Here is a 26,124-nt window from a genome sequence, read left to right as displayed (position 1 = left end):
CGCAGCACACATTCTTCCATTCTTCGCGCTCGGGCACACCCCTTCGCAGTGGGGATTGGTCGGGCCGACCCCTCCTCGGCGACGCTCGGCTCCTAAGAGGCTCAGACGCCTGCCAATCCCCACGGGCTGTCAAAACAAGTCTTCCCTCCCTGTCACAACAGAGCGGAGTGGAGGCCGCCGCCGCCGCCGCACTTCCTGGGGCCCCCGCGCCGCGCTCCGCGGGCAGGTGGCGGGTGCGACGGGCCGCGGGCGGCCGCCTCCGGCCCCCCTCAGGCCGCGCGCGTCCCGGCCTCCGAGGCCGCCCGGCCCGGCGCCGGGTGCCTTTTGTCTGGCGCGGAGCGGGCGTCTGCATCACGTTTCGGACACCTCCCTCTCCTTTTCGCCTCTGCTCCCTCCCGCTCGCATCTCCTTCGCGTTCCCGCCGCCGTACCCCTGCGGACCGCCGGCCTCCCGGACCGAAGCCCGCGGACGTCTCCAGCCGAGCGATGTCTCCGCTCCAGAAAGTTGCCGCCGCCGCCGCCCCCGGGCGGTGAAACAAAGTCTGGCGGGGCCGCCTTCGGGTGCAGGAGCGCACTCGTGCCCAGAGGCTGGACTCCGCTGCCGGGCGTGCCGTCTCCCCCGGAGAGCCCGAAACGCCGGCCATGGCCGAAGGCGCCGCGGGCAGGGAGGGTCCCGCGCCGCCCGACGCGGCCGGATGTGAAGACGACCCCCGAGGGGGTCCGGACGCCGCCTCCGGAGAAGGCGTGGCTGGGGCCCCCGGGGGCCGGTGGAGGGACCGTCGCAGCGGGGTCGCGCTGCCGGGTGCCGCGGGGGCCCCGGCTGACGGCGAGGCGGGCCTCCTGGAGGCCGTGCGGGCGACCCCCCGGCGCAGCAGCATCATCAAGGTAAGCGAGGCCGCGCCGCCCCAGGAGCGTGGGTGTGGGTGCTGAGTGCGTCGGGGACCCGGGCAGGATGCACGGTGTCCGGCGGCATCGCGGGCTCGGCATTGTTTTCTCCCACTCCCTCATTACCAAACCTTCCTTCCTCGTCCGGAGGTTCCCAGACTCAGCTCTTGGCCGTGAGAAGCAGAAGTCACTTTTTTTTTTCCCCCCTGACAGCGGAGGAAAAGTTCCGCTCTGCGTCTTTGCGTTTTGATGGATGCTTTCCCTCATTTTCTCTGAAAGCTTCACTAAGCCGTTGATGGAAGGAAGAAGGAAGGAGTCAGTGTAAATGCGGACCGCGGGGTGGTTGTGCATTGCTCTCTAGAGAAAGGTTAGCTTCCCCCTCCCCCCGCCCCCTCCCCCAGCACAGTAAAGGAAATGCACGGTTTATCCTCAAGTGAAAAAAGCAAAAAACAAAAAACAAAAAACAAACCAAAAACCAAACCCCAAACAGGCCCCTTCCCAAAGACTCAAACGGTCCCGAAATCCCAAGAAGCGTGAACTTTCCCGGTAGACAAGCAGAGTTTTCAGGGGACCCTCTGGCTAAGCGGAGAGCGATGGTGGAGCCCAGAGTTTCTGCACCGCAGAAAGCGCGAGCGGAAAGCAACGAATCCCCCAAGCGTCATCCCAGGTCTTTGTGGTTACCGCTGCATGCAGGGAAAATGCTTCCCCACCCCTCAACCACCAGACAAGATTTCTCTTCATCTATTTGGCCAGAAATTTGTAAGCCTTTCTCTCCCTTATCTCTTTCTGTCTTCCTTCCACTTGGGGCTTACTTCCTGTTTGAAATTTCATCTTTTGGGTGCATGACCTGTGGTAAGGTATCCTGGAAGTCGCTCTCCCCCAGGGTTTGGAAAAGGGTCTCTTGGCATAAATGAATGTGAGTAATCATGTACATGTGAGATTAAAATGGATTTTGGTAGAGTAGGTAGTCTGTATGAAACTATATCTATATATCGATATATATATATACATATATATGTATGTATGTGTGTGTGTGTGTGTGTGTGTATATATATATATATATATATATATTCATTCCAAAGATGGTAGTGAAAGATGGACTTGGAACTTCTTCCTGTTATCAGTTTACTTGGTGTGCTAATACATTCAAGACCCTTGTTCAGAGTTAAACTGTGTAACCACCTCATAATGCATGTCTCTTTCCTAGGCTCAAACTTCCCTTGCCAGTTTGGAAAGGCTGTGCCCACAGTACATCCACCCAACTCCAAGTATTGTCTAGGCTTTTCCCCAACACTGACACATGGAAGTTTAAAACCAACAGGAAGATTTCTATATAAAAAGAAGAGTGGGTGGTAGTTGCAAATGACTTATAGTAGTTTTTGTTATTTTGTGCCTTTTAGATTATGTGAAGAGGAATGTGCTATTCTGGGTGTGAATTTGGATAAAAAGGAAATGATCACTTTTTTTTTCTTTTAACTCACGAGTCACAAAGCACATTATTTTGAAACTTAAAAAAATATTAAGCACAATTAAGAAACAATTACATTTTGGATTCTAAGATATTGATAAAACATGAGGTCCTGTGTGTGTGAAAACAAACGCCCAACGATAGTTTAAAACATACCACCGTAAAAAACAGTGGGCTCTCTAGTGTTGTAAAAAATAAAAGTAACAGAGTGTAAGGAAGATACAAATTCTTGCAACTCCATTTGCAGTTTTTAAGTTGTATTATGTGCCGGTTTATAGTCTCAAAAGGGCCTTTGCTGAGTAATTTTGCTTCTTTTGTTTTGAAGTTTATTTTTGTGGAAAAAAGAGGGAGGCAACAGAGTATCAACTTGATCTTTTTCCTATGTCATAGTAGAATAAGCATTTAATAAATGGCCTTTATAATTAAAGATACTAGAAAATGAAGCACGTTGTTGTTACTATTTTAAATTAGGTTTTATTGAAAAAGTAATATAAGCATATGATAAAAAAAAAATCAAATGTTACGAAGGAGCACGAAGGGAAGACTCTCAGCCACTCCACACTCCCACTTCCATAGTCCGCCCCCATAGCTCCTAACACTTTCTTAAGTATCCTTCCAGAAATATTCCATGCGTATGTAAGCATATGTATCTGTATATATCTGTGGTGAGTTATTGATGTTCTTGATTTATATAATAAAATTTAAAGTTTACAGGCCTCATATTCTCAAATTTGCTCCAAATGTTTTTGATTCTCAGTGGGTTGTCCAAAATCATTGTGATGTGTCAGTTAATCTTCGGGAATAAACTGGAAGGTGAATTGATGGGTATGGGTCCTTAGACTCTGTTCCCAGAGAACTTTATTCCCTTCCAATGGGGAAAGAAGCAAGTGATGGGGTTCTGTTCCACACAATCTCTGAGATAAAGACCTTTCTGTTTCCATCTTGAATCTGCTGCCCCATGCTTCACTTTAGCAAAGTAAAAAGGAGAGTCTCTAAAAAAGGTCTAGTTCATAAAAGAAATATATAGCATGTGGCCTATATTGAGACAAAAATGCATTCTTTAGAGTTTGGCCAAGGATTCTTTTTATTTGCATTAAAACACACACAGAAAAGAAAGGCTTTAGTACATTTTATATTAATCAAACTATTAAATTTTCTCTGATTGCTCTAAATAGCCTTCACATAGTGATAATTCATATTCATGATCATAACTCTGAGCCCCTGAAAGATTGTGAATCGTCAAATACTGAATTATTTCAGCTCAGTTTAGGATATTGTTTCTATTCTAATTATTTGACTGCTAATTCTCTATTAGCTTGAATATTAGACAAATCAGAGTAGTGCATTCCTCCATCATGCCAGGAAACAGACTATCTTGTATATTAATAAGAAAAAGTCTTGTATATTATTAAAAGGAATGTTTTCAGTAAACTTGCCCTCTAATTTGTGAAAACATGGTTTTAGTTGAGAAAACAATTTCCTTCTGAGCTGACGAAGACAATAACAACATTTATCTTTATACATCTTTGTAAAGTCTTCTTTCTACTATAGTGTTTCTTCCCTTATATGCCAAGTCTAAAGTTTTTTTTTTTTTTAAAGATTTTATTTATTTATTTGACAGACAGAGATCACAAGTAGGCAGAGAGGCAGGCAGAGAGAGAGGAGGAAGCAGGCTCCCCGCTGAGCAGAGAGCCCAACGTGGGGCTCGATCCCAGGACCCTGAGATCATGACCTGAGCCGAAGGCAGAGGCTTTAACCCACTGAGCCACCCAGGCACCCCCCAAGTCTAAAGTTTTAAAAAATTTAATAGGAGACGTAAACTAGGTTTTCTTTAACCCATCCATTTTTTCCCCCTGTGTTTTTCTGTGGGTTGATATTTGATAGCATTGCCACTGAAAAATGATGCATGTTTTTGGTAAGTGCGTTGTTGAATACCATAATATTGCAATAGACTACAACTTAATTGCTTCTTGATGACTCGTGGTTTAAAATGACAAGTTAGTTACATGCAAGACTGATAATATCTAACAATTATGTACTATTCTGCATATGAACATATTTCTGTTTAAGAAATTAGGCCCTTTTCTATCTAATATTTGCTATCAACCTTATAGGTTTTAAATATTTAACACTTTAAATTGTAGTTTATGGTATTTAAACTCCGTAGTATTTTGGAAATAAAAAGCAGTGTAACTCATTCCTTATACTAGGTGATGAGAACTGAGATACATACATGTTTTCAGAATAGCAGTTGATTTTTCTTTCATTTTATGTAACATATTGAAGGGTTCTACTTCTTTCCTTTCAATTCTACTTAAGTAGGAATTCTCTAGAAGAAAATCATCCTTTGGAGCTCATGGACATAGGTTTGTGGGAGGAAGATAGGAGCTGGAAATGAGGTGCTGATACCTGCACCGAAGTAGCTAAAGTAACTGCTTTGGTGTTTTTTGTATCATTTTGTGTCATGCTGTTCTCATTTTGTCATGTTCATTGTGGGACTGCTATAGGGGGTTTCTGAGCCATAGCTTCAAAGATACGCCTTGGGTACCTGTCGATACATATCAAAATTATGACTATCCTCAAAGGGGCAAGAGGCGTTTTGTTCACATTTACCAAATACTGCCTACTATGAGTCAGGTGCTAAACTAGAAGCTTTTATACATCATGTCACTTAATCCTCACAGCAAACCCTCTAAAGTAGAGAAAAGAGGCACAGAAGGCTACTAGTACAACTTGGAGTTCGGATTCATACCCATGGGGGCTTAACTCCAGAACGCGTGCTCTCATGCTGACTCTCAGAGGCAGGGAGTCCGCAATCCGTGAAGACTTTCAATTCATAGTCTGTGAATCCAGTATGAACATAGAAGAGAATGGCCGAAGAGTCTGAATCTTGGGTGGCTCGTGGCTCGTGGGGGAAATGATCCTTTCTCTGCTCCCCCACTTCCTGACCCAGAACACCTGGATATGGATGACTCTAGGGAGGGATGACAAACCTTTCTGTCTTGGGTCATTTTGTGAGGCCTGCGCTGTATTTTAAAAGGCAGAGCAATTTGGCAGGTGTTCTACCTGTCAACAATAAATGGAGTGCACATCTGTTGTTTTACACCAGACCACTTCTCCCATGTCCCTACAAACAGTCTGGTTTGTGAGGGGTTGTACTCTCTTTTAGACTGATACAGAAGGGGAAGAAGTATCTGGGGCATAGGAATATGTCTTATTCTAGGAGGGTGATGAAATAGGGGCTTTCAAGTTGGAGCTCTGAAAGCATTTTGTATGACAGCTATGAAGGATGACTAAGTATGATTGAAAAATAAAATTTTTAGGCACACCATAACTTAAATAGGCTTCTGTAGATTGGGTTGGGAATTAATCAGCATTTGTAGACTTCTTTTTTTTATTGCCTTTTGAAATATGTGTTAAAATTTCCAAATAACCAACCTATGGGTAAATTTTGGAAAAGCCACCAGCCTTTCTAGTGAGCATGCCTTCAGTTGGGGGTGCTCCTCTTAAGGTATGATTCAGCTGTATAAATAGCATTGGACTTCTTAGGTTGATCTGGTTTATTATCCCAGCAACTTCAGTTACAGTGTTTACTTTCCCTGAAATTGCCATAGGAACACGAACACATTTTGCTTTAGAAGTGGTTGCCTCCCATTGTGGTGCCTTTCTGATCTGATTTCTTATAATACCTCTTAAGAGTATTAGGAATAAAATTTAGCTAAAGGCCTTTGTCCTATTTTGATGAAAGATTTTAGGAGTGCCTGCCAATTAGTGTTTGCTATTGCTATCAGAATTTACAGTATTTGTTTACCTTCTTGGAAAATGTTTTAAGTTTCAAAAAGTGTAAGTTAATGATGTACTCATTGAGAGGAGACATATACATTGCAATCTAGACTAAATGGGTTTTTTTCCCCTCAGTTTTTTTTTTTTCCATTTTACAGTAGAGAACACAAGTAATTAAATTTTGTACTGTAAAATGTCAATTGAACATATATTGCCAAATAACACCTCAGGCACAGCAGGGTGTTATGAGAAGATACCAGGAGAAGCCGACTTTGCCTTCAGTGTGAATGAACAAACAATCTGCCTCTAGCTAATACCAGTGCAACTGGTCGGGCAGTGGACCAGGAGTAGCTCAGTCTCCCCTGCTCCTCCCTCACTTTCGTTCAGCTTGAATGACTGTGAACATCAAACATAATTCCATTTTTCAGGAGTAATATCCCAACTGAGATATGTATAAGATTGGACATTTAAAACAGTTGTCCAACTGAAAATGACTAAACAGCAGCAAGAGGCAGAAACAATGTTTTGTTTCCTGTTGGGATCTCAACACCAATAAATGAACCATTGGTTATTAGATGGGAAGAGAGAAAAATCTGATTGAACTTTCTATCTAAATCAAAGGTATGAAATCAGTAAACTTTATTATAGTGAAACCTGTCAGTTCTATAAAATCTTATATTTTGATAAGTGTTTTAATAATGTCAAAAGCATTTATTTGTAGTTTTATTGAATCTTATTTATCTCAGCATCCCAGTACCTATAATAGGGTGCAAAAGACAAAATTTATTCTGATTATTGAGTATGTGAAAAGTGATCATGAAAATTAGCATTAAATGGTCAACTTCTATAACAATAATTTTTCTCTTATTTTAAGTTGTCACCAATGTAGTATGTATTTCAGCTAACACTTGACGGCAACAAAATCATAGTATGACAAAGTATTGGAATAGTTCCTTGGGTTTAAAATTGAATTTGATTTGTCGTTTTATTTGTAACATCTTATGTGGATGTGTTTAAGAGAAATATAGTAGTTTATTTTCAATTGTACCATTTAACTCATTTTGCTAATAATCTAGCATTACTTTGAAAAAGTGGGTTGTACATGGTGAATAGAAAGGAATCACTATTTATATTCTCATTAACACTCCAGGAAAAAGAAAGGCAGGTTAAAATAAAAAACAATGCAATCCATCTAAAACAAAACAACCTAAAAACCAAACTATTTTAGAAAGTGTGTTTGGTTTCCAAAGATCTCTTAAATCATATTTGTAAGTTTATGAAAGTGTGTAGTGGTTATGGGCAAAGATACTGTGTTTTTCCTTAACAGTACAACTTTGTATTCAAAAGATTAAAACACCTTTGAAAGATAACATCACCTTGTTAATTCTTTCTCGTTGACCTGTCCAAGAGCCTTTTTTTTTTTTTAAAGATTTTATTTATTTATTTGACAGACAGAGATCACAAGTAGGCAGAGAGGCAGGCAGAGAGAGGAGGAAGCAGGCTCCCTGCTGAGCAGAGAGCCCGATGCGGGGCTCGATCCCAGGACCCTGGAACCATGACCTGCACGCAAAGCAGAGACTTTAACCCACTGAGCTACCCAGGCGCCCTCAAGAGCCTTTTAAAAGATGTTAGCTAAGTCTGTATTAGACGAAGCATGGGCAATATGTGTAAGCTAGCATGCTTGAATTACTGTGTGGTACAATGTGATGGTTAGAAATGATTGTGAGAGAGTATGCAGAACACCTTCTCTGTGAGGTGTTGAGGGAGATCGACACAAAAGGCAAAAAGAGATAAAATAATGCCAAGATTTCAAGGCAGAACTCTATAGAGAGTTGGGCCTGATCACTTTGTAGGGACTTTCCCTTAAGGCACAAGTGATTTCAGACCAAATTTGGCCAAATAGCTTGTGTGCTTAAAGCCCACACCCCGCATCCCAGATCTGACAGCCAATAACGAGGGGGGGTGGTTTGCTCAGGAGCACAGCTCTTAGGGCCAGAAAATAAAGAGTCAGAAGGGGGAGAGTGAGTTCCTTCCAAGTCTCCCTTGACTCAGGCTGAATTAAGGTCTGGCTCAGAAAAAGGGCACCTGTTTTGGAAGAACCAGTGCAAAAGGCACTATTCTGACCGCTTATAGATCAACTCTTGATGTTGGGTTCAGGACAAAGAGAGAACAACATCCTATGTGCACTCTGACTTTTCTCTCCTTTGAAAGCTTCGCTTCCATAAAACATTGTCCATCATTGTCCTTGGACTTGTAGTTTCTTAATTATCAGGACTAATTTTTGGAGGACAAGGTGGAGGAGGACAGGAGTTTGTTCTCCCCCTAGAGGCTGACATATAAGTTGTAAATACATCTTCAGCATTTGGTGAACTCTTTCAAGATATTGGGAATGATTGAGTCTCTTCTATAATTAAATATTACATATTTAGAAATATTATTAATAATTCAACATATTTCTTTTAATATTTTACCTAATAGATAAAACATCTTGAAGAGACATGACATCTTGAAGAGATTTTCTTATTGAGACATTTTCTTTATAATAATAGTATAAGCTTATGTAAATTCTATTATAGCCTGGCATTGTTCTAAGCGCTTAACATGTGTTAACTTAGTCAAACCTCACAATAACCATGAGGTGAGTATTTTTTATTATCTCCATTTTTATAGACGGAGAGATAAGTGACTTGCCCAAGGTCACATAGCTAGCAAATGGCTGAGCCAGGAAATAGACTCAAATAGTCTAGCTCTAGAAGTTGCCTTAATCTTTATGTTATACATCCTCTTAAATAATATTGATTTAAACCTTAGCTACTGTGGGTGAAATGGCATTTTGTGCTTACCTTAAAAACTAAGTTTAGCTGACAAATTTTAAAGAAGTGATTTTGAAAAAGTTTTGGGAAGCTCTTAAGGATTATTTGAATACATTTTTTTTGAATACATTTTTAGAGTTTTATAACCTTTCATGTAACATACCTATGATCTAATGTTAATATTGTATTCTGCCTTACCTTGTGAAGGGTGGAACTCCTATTAGCATTTTACTCTTTGACCAGAATTACCATCCTTACCACGAGACACAGCTTGTGATCCAACTTTGGTATAAATTAAAACAGGCTAAGGAATGGCCTGCTACTTAATCACTGCAACTTGATATGATTTATTTTCTAGTTTGATAGTTTTGCCTTCCAGCATCAATAAATCAATAAGGAGCATTTGAGTTTTTAACCCAAGGAAGTTGTAATTTTGTTAAGTGGTGGTGTATATGATGTTGTATGATTGAGATTTCCTTCCAATTATGTTTGAGGTAAGTGTAGTTCTTCACACATAGGAGGAGCTTGGCATATATTCCATTATATTATCTATTCCATTTATATTTGGAATTCCATTAAATTGAAAGCCTATGTAGTCATTTATTTCATTTTATTTTATTTTTTTTTGGTGGGAGATAGAAATTCCAAAGTCAATATGTGGGAAATTCAAATACATGATTATGTCAAGAAATTACTGTGCTTATGGCTGCTTTATTGTGTTAAAGGTAATGAGTCTGTTCTGCTGTTCAGAGATATAGTATGGTGACCAGAGGGTACCCAGAGGCTTGTCCCCATCACTTGGAGACTGGTTAGGTATTAAAGGCATAGTCAGCTCTTTTGTTGAAACATCCATATGTTAGTTTTTATTATCTATCTGTAGTTATGTTAAATTGTTATTATTCTTAAAGATTTTATTTATTTATTTATTTGAGAGAGAGAGAGAGAGTGATTATGAGCGAGGCAGGGGTGGGGAGTAGCAGAGGGAGGAGCAGAGGGAGGGGGACGAGAAGACTCCACACTGAATGTGGAGCCTGAGGCAGGGCTCAATCCCACAACCCTGAGATCATGACCTGAGCTGAAATCAAGAGTTGGCTGCTTTACTGACTGAGCCACCCAGGTGCCCTGCAGTTATATTAAATTATTGAAAAGACATTGGACCTTGGCTTTTTCTTTCTCTTTCTCTTCTCCTATTGCAACATTTGCACTGTAAGATATTTGTTCACATTCTTTTAAAGCAGATTTTTTTTTGATAGTCTTTATCCAAGGACAAGTTTGTCACAGAAGTAGCTGCACGGGCTATGAGAAGTCATACTCGGAAGTGTTAGCAGTTACGTTTGATGAGATGTTGAGAGTCTTGGAGTTTGGGAGAGAAGAGATTGAGAAGGATCAGGGTGTGTTAGAGGGAAATGGAGTCAGATGGGACCGTGTTTATAAATGGACAGGGTAAACAGCTTAACGAATGTCTCTTTACCCGGATCATTCTACCAGAAGTTGTTCATTTGGGAATTCAGGTTTTTTGGATTTTGATGGCTTTTTGGCTCTTCTGGAGAGTGTTTTAACTAATTAATAGCTCACACTTTAACACACCTAACAGTAATTGCTGGGCACAAAGCCGTTTGCACTGAGACATTCCTGGGAAGGATCTAGGAAAGATTGGTCAGGGTTATTGGTCAGAATGCTTGCATTAAAGACGAGTTTCGTCCACTTCGCTGGTTTTCTAGCCCCAGCCCCAGGAAAGTCCAAGGAAATTCTTCACTGTTGCACCCTCAGCATGATAGTCTCACCAATACAGAGGAACGGTATTCTGACAGATGGGTCAATATAGAAGTTAATGTAATGAGATGGAGGTAGTTGGGAGTGCTGGAATTAACTGTTACTCAAAACAAAAGGTCTGACGTTTTATAGATTCAGGGGACCATGAACTATTGTGTTCAGCCACCAGGTCTGATCTTACAGAGAAGTTGCTTTCACCACTGCCCTTACCTGTCTCTCGATCCCAGGCTAAATGAGAGGAGGACTGGGAGGGAGGAGGTAACGTGGAGAGGTGTGATGGTTCCTGAAGAATCTGTTCCTTTCACATTCCTCATTGGGGTGTCGGGGGAAGAGCTCATGACCTTTTCTGAGGCAGAGGAAGAAAGGACTGGAAAGAATATGTAATGGTGGTGACATCCAACAGTCCCCCCCTCTACCAACTCTCCGTGTAAATTGGGACTGATGCTCATCTTCTCTCTGGAAGATACTCAGTCTCTCTCTGGAAGTCCCCCGGATGCTGGGTATAGAGAAAGGGAACACTATAGAAGATGGTCAGGCATCTTGCTGGTGCCCCACCAAAGAAGCCATTTGGGTAGAGGGACTCTTAACAATATACTGGGGCAGGGGCAAGGTGAGGGGTAAGAGGAAGATATCAGTGTCCAAGTCAGACCTCTAACACCAGGATGATGAATATGCAAGGAAGGAGGGCGCTGTGGAGAACCAGCAGCTCCAGAGAGTCTGCATTTGGATGCCTGCCTCACAGAGAGAGCCAAAGGCCAGGTTAGTGTTAACCTAAGGAGGAGAGAAAACTAACCCAGTGAGGCCTGCAACATCCCTCTGGGACTATCTGTGGAAAACCTTGGCCTCTCCTATCCCTCGGAGGGAAGAGCAGAGAAGAAGAGAAAGGGAGAAATGGGTAGAGTAGACCACCCCCCCAGCTCCAACCACTGTAACCGCCGTCCTAGCTTGCCTTGTGGGCAGTGGGGTAAAGAAGAGGACTTTGAACACAAGACCGAAGTTTTAAAATGAATAGGACTGAGTTTTTATGAACTTGGAAGAACCCTCCTAATAATTGAGAGAGACCGAAACATTACGGAGTCTGAGTGAGCTATTGGTAATAATCAGAGTACCCAGAGGAGAAGAGGATCCAAGACGGTATAGTTGGGAAAAGTAAAACTCACAGGTTTGTACTCTAACAATCTGAGACTGCTTAACTATCAATTACATTGTTATAGAATTGGAGAGCTTAGAGATCATTCTCTAAATTTACCCCTTCATTTACTAAGTATGGCTGTCCACCATCTCTCCTGTTTATCCAGGGCACCATTATAGAGAACGATCTGTGATACCATGAATAGGGAATGGAGGATTCTTAAAAGATTTCGTGGTATGGTATACAATAACAGGCACTAGTATTATCAAGATCGTACATTATCTTTAATTCTGATAACGTGATAAGACATAGCTACCATTATCATTTCAACCCTAGAGAGGAGGAAACTGAGACTCTGAGAGGTGTGGAAACTTGTTTTAGGTCTCACACCTATTAAGGTGGGTGGAGGGCAGAACTTTTCCTCCTTATTTTCTTTTATTCACCAAACCTGCAACTCCAATACTCCAATTTTCCAAAAAACAGTGATTTAAGAACATATTGATCTGGTTGGAATGGAGCCAGGCAGAAAACGAGTTAAGGTGGTTCAACCTTGCTTTGTTCTGCAATAAAAGCAACCATCATTTACTGAGCTAGGTGCCCGTACATCATTTCATTTAAGTTGGAAGTCAGAGGGATCTAAGAAACAGTACTAGATCAAAGGTGATTGCTTTGGCATACCTCCTAGATTGGAAGTTTGGGTTTCATACTCATCCAAACCTACATTTTAGAAACCCTAAATATATTGCTGCTGTAAGAAATTACCACAAACTTAGTGGCTTCAAACAACACAAATTTATTATCGCCTAGTTCTAGAGGTCTGAAGTCTGAAGTGTGCCTTACTTGGCTAAAATCGAGGTGTTGTCAGGGCCGTGTTCCTTTTGGGAGGTTCTGTGGAAGATCTGTTTTTGTTTTTGTTTTTTGGCCTTTTAGTGTTTAGAATCTGCATCCTTTTTTGGGATCATGGACCGTTCCATCTTCAAAACCAGGGATGCCTGGTAGAATCTTTCTCACATCACATGCCCTTTGATTTTCTACCTTGCTCCCTTCTAATTCACATGCCTCCTTCTTCCACATTAGAGAATCCTGGGGATAACATTAGGCTAACCCAGATAACCCAGGATGATCTTCCTCGTTTAATCTTTTATTTTAAAGTTGGTTGATGAGCAGCCTTAATTCCATCTGTAGTGTTAATTTCCCCCTGCCATGGAAACTAATATATTCACAGATTCTGGAGAATGGGACATAAAAATCTTTGGAGGCCATGATTCTATCACATCCCAGTTTTACAACTAAGTAATGGCTACAGTGATGGTTTGTTCCAGTTTCAGATGACTTTTATAAGATCCTTTCAACAAAATGATAATTTGCTAACAAATATGAACAGTCCATCGGGTTAAGATTCAGGATTTTTTTTTTTTTAAAGATTTTATTTATTTGACAGAGATCACAAGTAGGCAGAGAGGCAGGGAGGCAGGCAGAGAGAGAGAGGAGGAAGCAGACTCCCTGTGGAGCAGAGAGCCCGATGCGGGGCTCAATCCCAGGACCCTGGGATCATGACCTGAGCCGAAGGCAGAGGCTTTAATCCACTGAGCCACCCAGGCACCCAAGATTCAGGATTTTGATAGTAGTTTTATTTTAGTTTTTAGAAAGATTTTATTTATTTATTTGATGGAGAGAGAGTGCAAGAGCAGAGGTGGGGAGAGGCATAGGGAGAGGGAGAAGCAGACTCCCACTGAGCAGGGAGCCAGTGGCACAGGGGCTCAATCCCAGGACCCTGGGATCATGACCTGAGCTGAAGGCAGATGCTTAACGACAGCCACTCAGGTGCCCCATCAGGCTGATTTCTATCTAGAGTTAGAAAGAGTAAGTTTAATTACTGTCTAGATATCTGGATTTCTATCTAGAGCTAGAAAAAGTAAGTTTAATTACTCATGTGACAAGTTTCGGCATATTTGAAAGGAGTTATGTGGATGTCCCCTTCCACACTCCCACTATAATAACCCCTGACATTTATTGAGTGTTATCATGTCTTACTGTTCTAAGCACTTTACATGTATGAACTCACTTAAGTCTCACTAGGGTTATGAAGTAGGGACTATCTACCCCATTTCATTGATGAGGAAATTGAGGCACAGGAAGGTTAAATAATTTGCCCAGATTCACACAACAAATAATCGGCTTGCTCGTCTTAATCCATATTTTGTTTAAAACTTCGTTCTGAGATCACAATGCTGGTTGCTGTGTCACTTGCACTGTGGTCAACTATATTAGACTGTTTTACCTCCCTTTTTCTGGATGCTATATTTCTTTTTTTTTAATATTTTATTTATTTATTTGACACAGAGAGAGAGATCATAAGTAGGCAGAGAGGCAGGCAGAGAGAGAAGGGGAAGCAGGCTCCCTGCCGAGCAGAGAGCCCCATGTGGGGCTTGATCCCAGAACCCTGAGATCATGACCGGGCCAAAGGCAGAGGCTTAACCCACTGAGCCACCCAGGTGCCCCTGGATGCTATATTTCTAAATGAATACAACCGTCAGGGTAATTTTCCTTCTGAGGAAACAAAACAAACAAACAAAAAACATATTTCACTGATAGCAGTTCAGCAAATTATCTTTGTATTCCAGAGGATATGCTCCTGAATTTGAGAGGATCTGATGGGTTGACTAAACACAGGCTTCATATGGGGGCTCCATTAAATTTAATAGGCTATGTAAAGCCATTGTACTTTTCTTAAATGGGTGAGTAATTGGTAAAAAAAAAAAAAAAATAGTAGTTAAGAGATATTTCCTTAAGAGCTGTGTGAAACAATGGAGATAATTAAGAATTAAGAGAGTAGCTAAAGTTTCTAGAATTAGATGCTCGGTCCAGGAGGTAATGTACCATTGTCTTTCCAGGGGTAGGTCTTAGAATTAGACTACCAGAATTGGAATCTTGATTCTCTGTTTATTAGCTGTGGTGACATTAGGCAGGTCACCTAATCTCTTTGACCCTCCTTGTTTTCTCCTGGAATGAGGCTCATTGTAGGAAAGTTTGTAAATATATATAAAACATGAATGAAAACTTGACTATATATTGAAACACATCATGTCTGACTTAGACTTAGGTTTTCTGTTCTGTTTTCTGTGTTTGATTGTGAATTCCTTAAAAGCAAGAACACTTTGGAACTGTTTCATTTGTGGTCCTCAGAAGGGACCACAAAAAGAGAGAGTATAATGCTTTGTAAAGATGGGGACTTTTAATAAATAATGACCAATCTTAAAATAAATCCTTAAGATTAAGGAAAGGAGTGAACCATAACTTTGGCAGCTGTTTCTCAATTTATTGTGACTAATAGTATGGTTAAGGGGCCATGCTGTTTGTTTTTTTCCACAGCCTTTTTAAGCAAGGCTGCTAAGAGTCCACAGAGCTTTCCCCTCATCTTCTGTCTTAGGTGTTACCGTTTGCCAGGTTCTTATAGGTGAGGTCAAGTGAGGTTAGAAGAGGATATGTAACATTTTCTGTCTCTACCCTTATACTTAGATTTAAACCATATCTTCTTTTATAATTATCATTTTTTTTTGCATCATGCTTTTTGTTCTTTACTGAGATATAATTGACATGTAATATATTAGTTTCAGGTGTACAACATAATGATTTGATGTTTGGATATATTGTGAAATGATCACCACAGTAAGTTTGGTTAGCATCCATCAGCACACATAGTTAAATTTTTTTTCTTGGGATGAGAATTTTTAAGATCTACTCTCTCAGCAACTTTCAAATATATAATAGAGTATTATTAACTATAGTCATTATGCTGGACAGTACATCCCCAGCACTCGCTTATTTTATAACTGGGAGTTTGTAACTTTTGACCACGTTTACCCATTTAACCTACCCCCAACGCACCACCTCTGGTAACCACTAACCTGTTTTCTGGATCTTCATAGAAGTGAGATACTTCCTTTCTCTTTCTGACTTGTTACACTTTGCATAATGCCCTCCAGGTCTCCATCCATGTTGTTAAAAATGTCATGGTTTCCTTTTTTTTTTTTTTCCATCACTGAGTGATAATATTGTGATATATATATATATATATATATATATCACATTTTAAAAAATCCATTTATCCATGGATAGGCACTTAGGTTGTTTTCCTGTCTTAGCTGCTATAAATAATGCTGCAGTGAACATAGGGGTGCATGTATCTTTTCGCGTTCGTGTTTTCATTTCTTTCAGATAAATGCCCAGAAGTGGAATTGCTGATCCACAGCGTCCTTTATTAAGGCGTCCTGGGTATTTGGAATTTTGGCTGGAATCCTTGTGCGAACCAATGCATTCAATCTGAAAGGTTGTAGTAAGAACTAAAGAGAATACGTTGCTGCTGGATGACCTTGGGCCGAATCCCAGCACACCTACCAGTACACTTAATTGAGGAGGCAGTGTTCCTGACAGTTTAAAGGCTGTAAACCCTTTTGGTAGAAAAAATAAGCAGTATTATTTAGGCTTATCAGCGATTACCTTGATTTTGGCAAAAGGAAATGAATTAGAGCCTATCTTGTAAACACTGGGAAATTGCAGCCTTGGTTTATTCTCATTAGTCTCATCTCACCAACTCTGACAAGCGGGACCACATTTTAGATTTTTCTTGTGTCCTCTGTAGCTCCTACTGAACGTTAGGCACAATCTTGATGTATTTCTCTCTCAGATTGAATCAAGATCATTTATTCTTTCCCATATTTCTGAAAGAATTCTTTACCTGAGTTAACATCGTTTACTGTTGCTAGGTTCACCGTACTTAATAGAAACTTAAATCTTTGGGAGTCAGCTTGGGTGGGTGGGGAAGGGGACAGAGACTTGAGAATTTGATCTGCGATCCTGGAATCTCAGCTTTGCTACTTTTTGTGTGTTCATGTTCGTTTCTGTGTGTTCACGAGCAAGCTTTAAAACTTTTTCTAAGCCTCAGTTTCTTCTTTGGTAAAATGGGAGTTATGATGCCTGTCATTCAAGTTTGCTATATAGCCTGGAGGTGAGGAATACAACATCTGTATAGATATATTTAAGATATATTTTAGGCTATACCTAACAAAGAGAGGACTTGACATTTAACTAGATGATAGTAATAAAAAGTCTCTAATTCTATAAAAATTTTTACAGCACATTTTATATGCTTTATATGCAGCTGTGGTCAGTATTTCTTTCTCAGTGGCTTTCCACCAAACCTCATAATAGCAGCATGCTAGTGTTCTAAGAAGCAATTCTATGGGCTGCCACCATCTCTTAATCAAACCATGCATGACATCCATTCAGTCAAGTTATCCTTCTGTTTTCATGAGATGCTTTGCCCACAATCCTTTAAATTAATGCATGGGGACATGGGCCATGTCTGGCATCTGCCACCTACACCTCACTCTCTGAGTTACAACTAAAATAAAAACAAAATTAATTCTTTTGGTAATTATATATAAAGGGATTTCTTGGTTGTGACAAATTTTGTCTCTTTCATTCAAGTATTGAAAATTAATTTGATATATAATACTACACCTGAGAGGGTGGGGAGGGATGTGGGGCTAGTGTCTCATTATTCAATGTTTTATGTTATTGTATCTTTAAATGTATACTTAATATCTCTTCTGTGGTGCCAAGGCCACGGATATTTGACTCTACTAACAGCCTTTTTGGCAATACTCATCAATTTCTTTAATGCTATAATAATTTGGCAAAGTTACTTTTAATGATTGATTCATTCAACTGTCTGTTCATTGATACTTCTGCTGTTTGTAAAAGAAATTTGAAGGTGTTAGAGACATGCTTTATACCCAGTTTGTTAAAGCAAGAATCTCATATAGAAAAGAAGTGTTTCAAAAGCCGTGTGGAACTGAGCTCCAAGACAGGTGCTTAAAAATGCTTGTTGAATTTTGAATTCAGAAATTATCTATTGAATAGATACATCTAACCCCATGTGTCTGTTTGCTGGATGGTTCCACATCCCCGGATTTGCCCTTTCCTATGTGTCCCATGTTCCCAGTTGCCCTTGTAGCAATCTGGACATGATGGTTTCCTTCTCTCTCCTCTAACATCCAGTTTGTTACCATGTTCTCTTGGTTCTACCTCCTGAACAGTTCTCACTGTTCCTCTAATTTCAGCTGCTTCCGTACTTGGCTTCTATCACCGCAACATCTTTGTATCTAGCTTTTCTTCCAAACCACCTTCTTTTCCCTATTCCATTCAGCGTAGTAATAGTAGTAGAGTCTCATTTCTAAAAGGCAAATCTAGTCATATCAAAATCCTGCTGAAAAATTTTGATGACTTCCCACTGCCCTTGGAATAAAGTACAAATTTCTTTACATGGTTCAGCAGCCAGGTACAATGTGGATCCTGTTAATCTTTCCAACGCCATCTCCTACCATGTCCTACTTGTCACCTTCTATTGTATGAGAAGATCTTATATTAGAGACCATAGTGCCCTTCCCAGAGCTGCTCAATATACATTAGCTATTCTTGTTATTCTTGATGTGTCTACTCTGAAAGTGGCACAACTGGAAAAAATGTTTTTGGGCGCATTAAACAAGGGAGGTTGGAAGGAAGAGAAGCTCAGAATTGAAAAGAGGATATAATAATATAGTCTAGGTGCCGGCCACTAAATGGATAATGGATACCATGATAGCAATTAAGAAATTATTAAATCCATTAAACTTTTGGAAAACATTTTGGGGGTTGGTTTTGAAAAATAATTCAGTATAGCATATAAAAAAGACTCTGTTGGATCTTGAAATTTATTGTTTCCTGAGATTATGATCTAGTTTAGCCAAGTTGCCAGGTAGTCACTCTTCAAGATTTACATTGTTTTCCAATGTCCCCAAATGGTTATGATACCGTTGTTAAGTGTTTAGTTGGCTACAGAATTTCCTTAAATTGTGATTTTTAGTCAATGGAATATGATGACTCACAGGGAATGTAATGTTTTCTTAGTTTACTGATCTTTATCTTTATGTGGTCAAAGTCTATGTTTCTGTTATTCTCACAAATTACCAAATGTGTTTGTGTATAAGGGAGGAAATAAAGTATAATTTGGTTAACATTTTGTGTCTAGCATGACAAATATTATTAATAACTTGAGGCTGAATCATTTAGGTCATGATTTAAAGATAGAGACAAGTTTTTCACTCTGGTTTTTTTGTAGTATTACATACTTTAGGTTGAAAGATCCATTTTCATTAGTTTAAATAGATCTTTTGAAAATATCAGTATTTTAGGGATGCTTTATTTAATGAAACTTTTTGCAAGAGATTGGTTGGTTTATCTGATGACTGTTGTCAAGTATCTTTGGAATAATATACATGCTACTTAAATGATTTTCTTGTACTATTAACATGTTTCAGTGATCAAAATTACCTTTGAGTCCAAAACTTAAGAAAACTGACAATAAGACAAAACATTTTATTTAATAATTTTGAATTTTTAAATTAGATTCAAAGTTTTACTTTTTTGCTAATTCAATATGTTAGATTAAGTGGAATTGTATATCTAGCATGAGATTTAAAAAAATTCTTATGATTATTGTTTAAATATTCTTATGAATGTTGATTATCATTCAACAGTCGAGTATGGATTTTTTTTTCAAGTATGGATTTTTGTAAAACATTTAGTAATGGTGATTTGGAAGTTTAGAATAAATCTTTTAAAACTCATAGCTTTGTGATGTCAGGGGAGACTTTGTAAAAATATCTACATAGTGATGTGAAATGCGCTTGTATGGACAGATTGCTATGATCAGTTTTATAATTATGTATGTAAATCCATAATTGAATATTCCAGTCATTGCTATTTGGGTAAAAGCTGTTATGTCCTCTTAAGAAGCATATTGAGAAAGATGGAAACAGAGTATCTTTAACTGTCCTAAAACAATTCTATAAATGGTTACCACTTTCTTTCAAAAGTTAGGAATCCTATTGAATTCATTTCAGTTCTTTACATAGTTGCCAGCTGACTGTATAATTACATGCCATATAACACAAAGCATGATTTATGGTACTATTGTTGTAGAGTGCTTACTAAATAGAATAATAAAAAATAGAAAGTATAGTATTAGTAGGAATACTGTAGGTAGGGTTGTCAGACAAAATTTGGGACACCCAGTTAGATTTGTGTTTCAGATAAACAACACATAATTGTTCAACATAAATGTGTCCTATGCAAAAATTATACATTTTTTATCTGAAATTCAAATTTAGTTAGGTGTTCTGCATTTTTCTTTGTTAAGACTGGCAACTCTATCTGTAGGTGGTTGGGTAAAATATAGGTAATAGTAAAGGAACAGCTTTTCTAATGGAACAGAAATTTTTCTTAAAGTTCCTCCAAAATCAAATGAAGGATATTTTGGTCATCCAGCTGGTAAGTCAGTTTGAAGCTTGGATTTGAACCTAAGGACTTAGCTTTAAGAGCCATGCTCTAGCGCTGCCTTTCATGTATTAGTATTTATATTAGTGAAATTAAAGTTATTCTGATATTCTACTTTATTTCATCCTGTATTATTTCAAAGTTTAGCATCACTAAGGTCTTTAAAATACGTATTTTATTTTATATTGAGAAATTAATTCAGTTAATAAATTGAATTATTTTCTAAAGCTAAGTATTTTTGACATGACAATTTTCAAGAAACATGTAGATTATTGCTATCCTGTTCTAAGTGGTGTTCATTAATTTAACCAAATGTTTTTGTTTGCTGGATGATTAATAGTGCTTTGCTTTTAATTTTTATGTTAAGACTAAATTACTGTTTTTGCACCAAGGAACTGGGAAGCAGCCATGATTTGGAGCTACGTACTGTTTTGCTTGTTTCTTTAGCTTGGCTGGCCTCTGTCTCTTCTGCTGTAGCCATCAATCATCCAGTTCTCTTTCCATGCTATAGGGCATATATTTTTTTTCCCATGAGTGACAGTGGTTTCCTTTTATGACTTAGTGCTCATTAATAATTAGGCAGGCACCACGTAGGAGATCTGAAAATAATTCATGATCTGCATTCATTCGTTTATAAATATAAATGCATAAAACTTAACAGTCATAAAAGACTTGAAACTTGAAATTCTCAAATACAAAGATGAAAACATTGCAAGCTGTGTTTGTTAAAAGTAAGCTCTTGAGGGGTGCCTGTGTGGCACAGTCAGTTAAGTGACTGATTGTTGATTTTGGCTCAGGTCATGATCTCAGGGTCCTGAGATTGAGCCCCAGGTCGGGCTCCCTGCTCACTGTGGATTTCCTTAAGACTCTGTCCCCCTCTGCCCTTCCCCACTGCATGCTTGCTCTCTAAAATAAATAAATAAATCTTTAAAAAATAAGCTCTTGAGAATTAAATGACTTAGACTTGATTTTTATTTTTTAACATCTTTTTTTTTTTTTTTTTTTCCCTGCTGCAGGGGAACTTTTCCTCCTAAGGAAATAGTAATGCTAATTTAGAATATTTAAGCATGGGGAGGAGACACTTTGATTAAATAATAGAAAAATAGACTAGGAACTATTTAGAAAGATTATAAGGGGCTTACTTACTAATTAACTAATTTAATTAGGCATGCTGATATTAGACTATAGCAATAAATGGACTAATGTTTTTTTGAGTTTTTCTTCCTGGTCTACATTTTGTATTTTAAAAACAAACCCTGTGAAAGAACCTAATGAGATTCTAATGAGTGGTATAAAATGCCTCAGTTGCAGTGATAACAATATTTGCATTTAAAAATGTTTATCAGTATTTTGATTTGCAGCCTCAAATTATTTTTAAGCATCCCATTATGACAATCATATAACTGAAACATCTGTGATTTTTAAAGTCTTCTGGACTATGTATTAAAATTATAGAATTTGGGGCGCCTGGGTGGCTCAGTGGGTTAAGCCTCTGCCTTCAGCTCAGGTCATGATCTCAGGGTCCTGGGATCGAGTCCCACATCGGGCTCTCTGCTCGGCAGGGAGCCTGCTTCCTCCCTCTCTCTGCCTGCCTCTCTGCCTACTTGTGATCTCTGTCTGTCAAATAAATAAAATAAAATCTTTAAAAAAATAAAATAAAATTATAGAATTTGTAGGATATCAACAAAATGGGTATGATGTTGAATGCTTTCTTTTTTATGGAGGTAAAATATGCATAACATAAATTCACCATTTTAACCATTTTGAAATGCACAGTTCAGTGACATTAAGTACATTCACATCATTGTGCAGCCATCACCACTGTTCCCCTTCTGAACTTTTGCATCATCCCAGCTGGAAACTCTTTTCCCGTTGAACAGTAACTCCCCATTCCCTTTGCCTCCAGCCCCTGACCACCACCTTGTACTTCCTGTCTCTGTGATTTTGTGAAGATCATTCTTAATAGTGTTAAAAATTGATACCCACTATTAATAGGAGCTGTATGAGAAGATGGGAAAAATTTGGGACTGGAGTCAAACGCTTTCTGCCATTTTTTATTTGTCATTTGCGTCAAATTATCTGACTTCTTTGAGCATCAGCTTCCTCACCTCTAAAGTAGAGCTAGTGGGGTGCATGGGTGGCTCAGTTGCTTGAGTGTCCAACTCCTGATTACAGCTCAGGTCATGATCTCAATGTCATGGGGTTGAGCCTTGTGTGGGGCTCTGTGCTCAGTGCACAGTCTCCTCGTCACTCTCCCTATCCTCCTCCTCCTGCTCGTGCTTTCTCTCTCTCAAATTAAAAAAAAAAAAAAAAAAGAAAGAACTAGTAATTTATTGCGCTGTTGATGGGGGGCAAAGGTGAGATAATGTATGTAAAGCATTTGGCACATAATAGGCTTTTAATAAATAATATAATACATATAGAATGCTCTCAAAATATTAAGCTCATTTCATTTATTAGCTCTCTGTAAGAGCTGGTAAAAAATAGAATAATGTTAGGGTATTATGAATGCAAATGTACTTATTTTCATCTGGTTTTTATATGTTACAAATGACTTTTTTTTACCTTGGAAAATAGAAATCTCAAATTACTGCATTTCACAAACTGAAGTTTTAAACAGTGTTTTGATGTATCTATAGATATAAATTTTTTATCTACTACTAGTAGAGAGGTAAATAGTGATTTAATTAGGAATTTTTCATCAGAATTTTTTGTTTTTGTTCTTTTTAAATCTTTCTCTATTTTTTCCTATTCAGGTTAACCTATTTGAAAAAGTCCATGTTCTTTTGTCCTGTTTACATTTGTCATTTCTGTCCTAGAGCAAGTAGAGGAAATAAAAAGTGGTTTAACTTAAGTTTGCCAAAATTTTGTTAGCTCTGGTAAAGATTTATAAAACAGTTTTTCTGTATTATGGGAATCAAAAATATGTTAAACTGCCCAAATAATCAAATTGTACACACTAGGCAAATTCCTATATTGTAAAGTTACATATTTAAATATTTTTGATTTGACCATCAACAAGTATTTACTTAGCACCTTTTTAAAAATAGCCTTATTTATTTACTTTAGAGAGGGTAGGAGGGGCAGAGGGAGAGGGAGTGAGGGAATCTTCAACAGACTCCTTCCTAAGGGAGGAGCCCTACTTGGGGCTCAATCTTACAACCCTGAGACCATGACCCCAGCCAAAATTAGGAGTCAGATGCCCACCAACTGAGCTACCCAGTTATCCCTATTTAGCACCTTTTTATGGTAATATTTTAGGGAGTGGTTTCTATGAAGGATTTAAAAAGGCTTAAATTATGGTCTCTTCCCCCAAAGAGTTTATAATCTCCGTGGAAGGGGAGGCCACCCATGCATTAAAGTTTAAGATTGTAGTTCAATAAGTTTGGGAGCATGGGTTTTGAGAGAAAGATGACAATTTAGGTTGTACCCATGTTGTATCTGAATTGAAGATAGGACATCCTAATTTAAATGAGGCCCTGGGCCTTATAACAGAAGATGGGAAAGTAGCTACATAAAGAGTTTATTATACACATTGAAGTGAGAGAGTGAGAGGTTCATGGCTTACGGAGTTGAAGAACGAATCTCATGGACAAAAGAGAGTGAATAAAGCCTTAGAGTTTTATTAAGTGAGGATATAGATAAAGCTCTCAGGCATGAGGGGGTCCTGACAGGGTTGCCGCTGAGGACCTTTAGGTCTTTTATTGAAGGCTAACCAGGAAACTTAAACATCTCTATTGATAGCGCCATTGAGTAAGGAAGTAGTGGTAACACCTTCAATGGCTTATTTCTTTTTCATGGTCTGGTAATTCTTTGCTGATCACAAGTAGCTGTTATAACAAAATTCCACTCCTGACACCTAGTACAGGATGGTCTGGTTTATTCCCTTATCTCTGGTTTCCTTACACCTCCACATTTTTGGGATTTTTGTGAGCCTGATCCCGTAGCCCTTTACTTATCTCTCTCTGCCTATCTCTCCCTACTTCTCTCTCCCTACCTGGTCCCACTGTCCCTTACTCAACATTAATGAAACAAATACAACGTTGGTAGAATTTGTAAATCTCACTCCCTAAATAATAAGTATATTTTAAGTGTTCAACAAATTGATCGAGTTTAATAATTTTTAGCTGCTGCCTCTCTCTTGTGGTCTCCACTTGCTTAGCCATTTTCTGAAAATCATTGGCTTCTTAAAGGTAGAAGAATCCGTGTTTGAAGGCCATCAGGAGTATATTAAGGTGGCACCTCAAGGTCAGCCAGCTTCAGGCCACATATCTTCATCACTTCCTCTGGACAGATGGATGCCAAAATTCCAATTGGGGGAATATAAGTGTGGAAGATGGAGAGACCACACTGAGTTGGGTGGATGGGAAGGGCTTTCGATAGGGGATTCCAGGGGATGAACCATTGAATCAACTAAGCGAGTGGAGAATTTCAATACACAAAGTTAGAGGGTAACATTGTCAGCTAAAATTAGATTGCTGGAAAATTTTGGGGATTTTATTACAAAAGCTTATATCATTTGGTTCATATTGAAAATGGAAGAAAACAGGCTCATGTTTATTATTATTAAAAAAAAATTTAAGTAGGCTTTTTATCCAATGTGGGGCTTGAACTCATGACCTTGAGATTGAGAGTTGCATGCTTTACAGACTGAGCCAGCCAGGCATCCTCATCCTAACTAGAATATTATGCAATTATATTTAGCATCACCAGGGAAGGGAAATAGTGGCAATATTTCTGTTTGAAATTGAGGGCTTCTTTATGCACTTATATTTTTCAAAGGTTGTTCTAATCTGTGACTTTTTCAAAGAACAAAATGTAAATTGAATATAGCCATGGAATTTGCAATTCTTGTATTCTTAAATTTGAATGTGATGCATAAGATTTCTTTTCTCTGTGGGTTAAACTGGTAGGTTGAGTTAAAGATGATAATACCTAATATGGAAACTAGTCTTAGAGGAGGAAGCTTATTTCTGAGGAAGCCCTGAATTTGTTTGAGTTCTATTGTTACTTGCAGTGCTGGCCAATCATCTTACAGGATTTTAGTTCCTTGTTGGCTATCTCAAGAGGCAGTTTGATAAACTGCTTTTTGCTTTCCTCACTTAGATGTGAGGGCCCATGTGATTCCAAAGAGCTTGTAGCTTCTCCAAAGAAAAGCACTTAAGCAACTAATGAATCATAAGAGTTCTAATGTTTTTCATTGTTAATATTTAAATTTTACTTCCTAGAGGCAGAAAAATCTAGGTAGTAGTTATTTCCTCAGTTTCAGCCTTGGGCAAAGATAAAGTTGAAATTTTCAGGAATTAAATGACTTTCTAACTTGAGAAGTATTGGATCACAAAGAACAGGAGCAAGCTCTCAGTTTCTTTCAGAAAAAAACCTTCATGAATTAAGAAACTCTTGAAAAGCCTTTTGTTTATGCTAAGTACTTCTATACCAGTAGAACCTAAGTCTAGGGACACTGTTCATGGAAATATAAACATGTACATTACAGAATGATTGAAATTGGACTTTAATGGTTGAACAGCAGTCAAGCTTCTAAGTACCCTTTCTGTTTTATAGGGGAGGATGGAGTTGGCGGTATAGGAACTGACTTAGTTCTACATGGATATGGCAGTGACATGATCCAGTGTGGGTCTTCCTGACCCACAGTAGAACCAATGGTTCAGTTGTAACTGACACATGAAAATTTTTTCCCTGATTCATCTAAAGAGGCGACTTTAAGAATTGTCTTAGGAACCTACTTTATCTTGGAAATATGACAACTAATAAAATTGTAAAAAGGAACAACCCACTCTTTTAGTTCATATACATTTCAGTAGAAAACTATTCAGTGTTAAAAGTATTGCCTTATACATCCACTCTATTCAGTCTGAATCTCTAATGCTGTTG

At 38.8% G+C, this 26,124-nt stretch overlaps 1 protein-coding gene across 1 annotated transcript in view; it reads left to right on the top strand.

Moving 5' to 3' along the window:
* The first annotated feature begins 573 nt into the window (after positions 1 to 573).
* Positions 574 to 26,124, top strand: part of PLCL1 (phospholipase C like 1 (inactive)) — a 353,093-nt gene continuing 327,542 nt past the window's right edge. Inside the window, exon 1 of the mRNA XM_080799287.1 lies at positions 574 to 884. Within this exon, the coding sequence (XP_080655413.1) occupies positions 642 to 884 (243 nt within the window). The 5' untranslated portion in view covers positions 574 to 641. The remainder of the gene's footprint in view (positions 885 to 26,124) is intronic.

The sequence above is a fragment of the Martes martes genome (genome assembly GCF_963455335.1).
Source record: "Martes martes genome assembly, chromosome: 3".
Taxonomy (NCBI): domain Eukaryota; kingdom Metazoa; phylum Chordata; class Mammalia; order Carnivora; family Mustelidae; genus Martes; species Martes martes.
The sequence above is the reverse complement of the archived record's forward strand: the minus strand, read 5'-3'. Positions and strand labels throughout refer to the sequence as shown.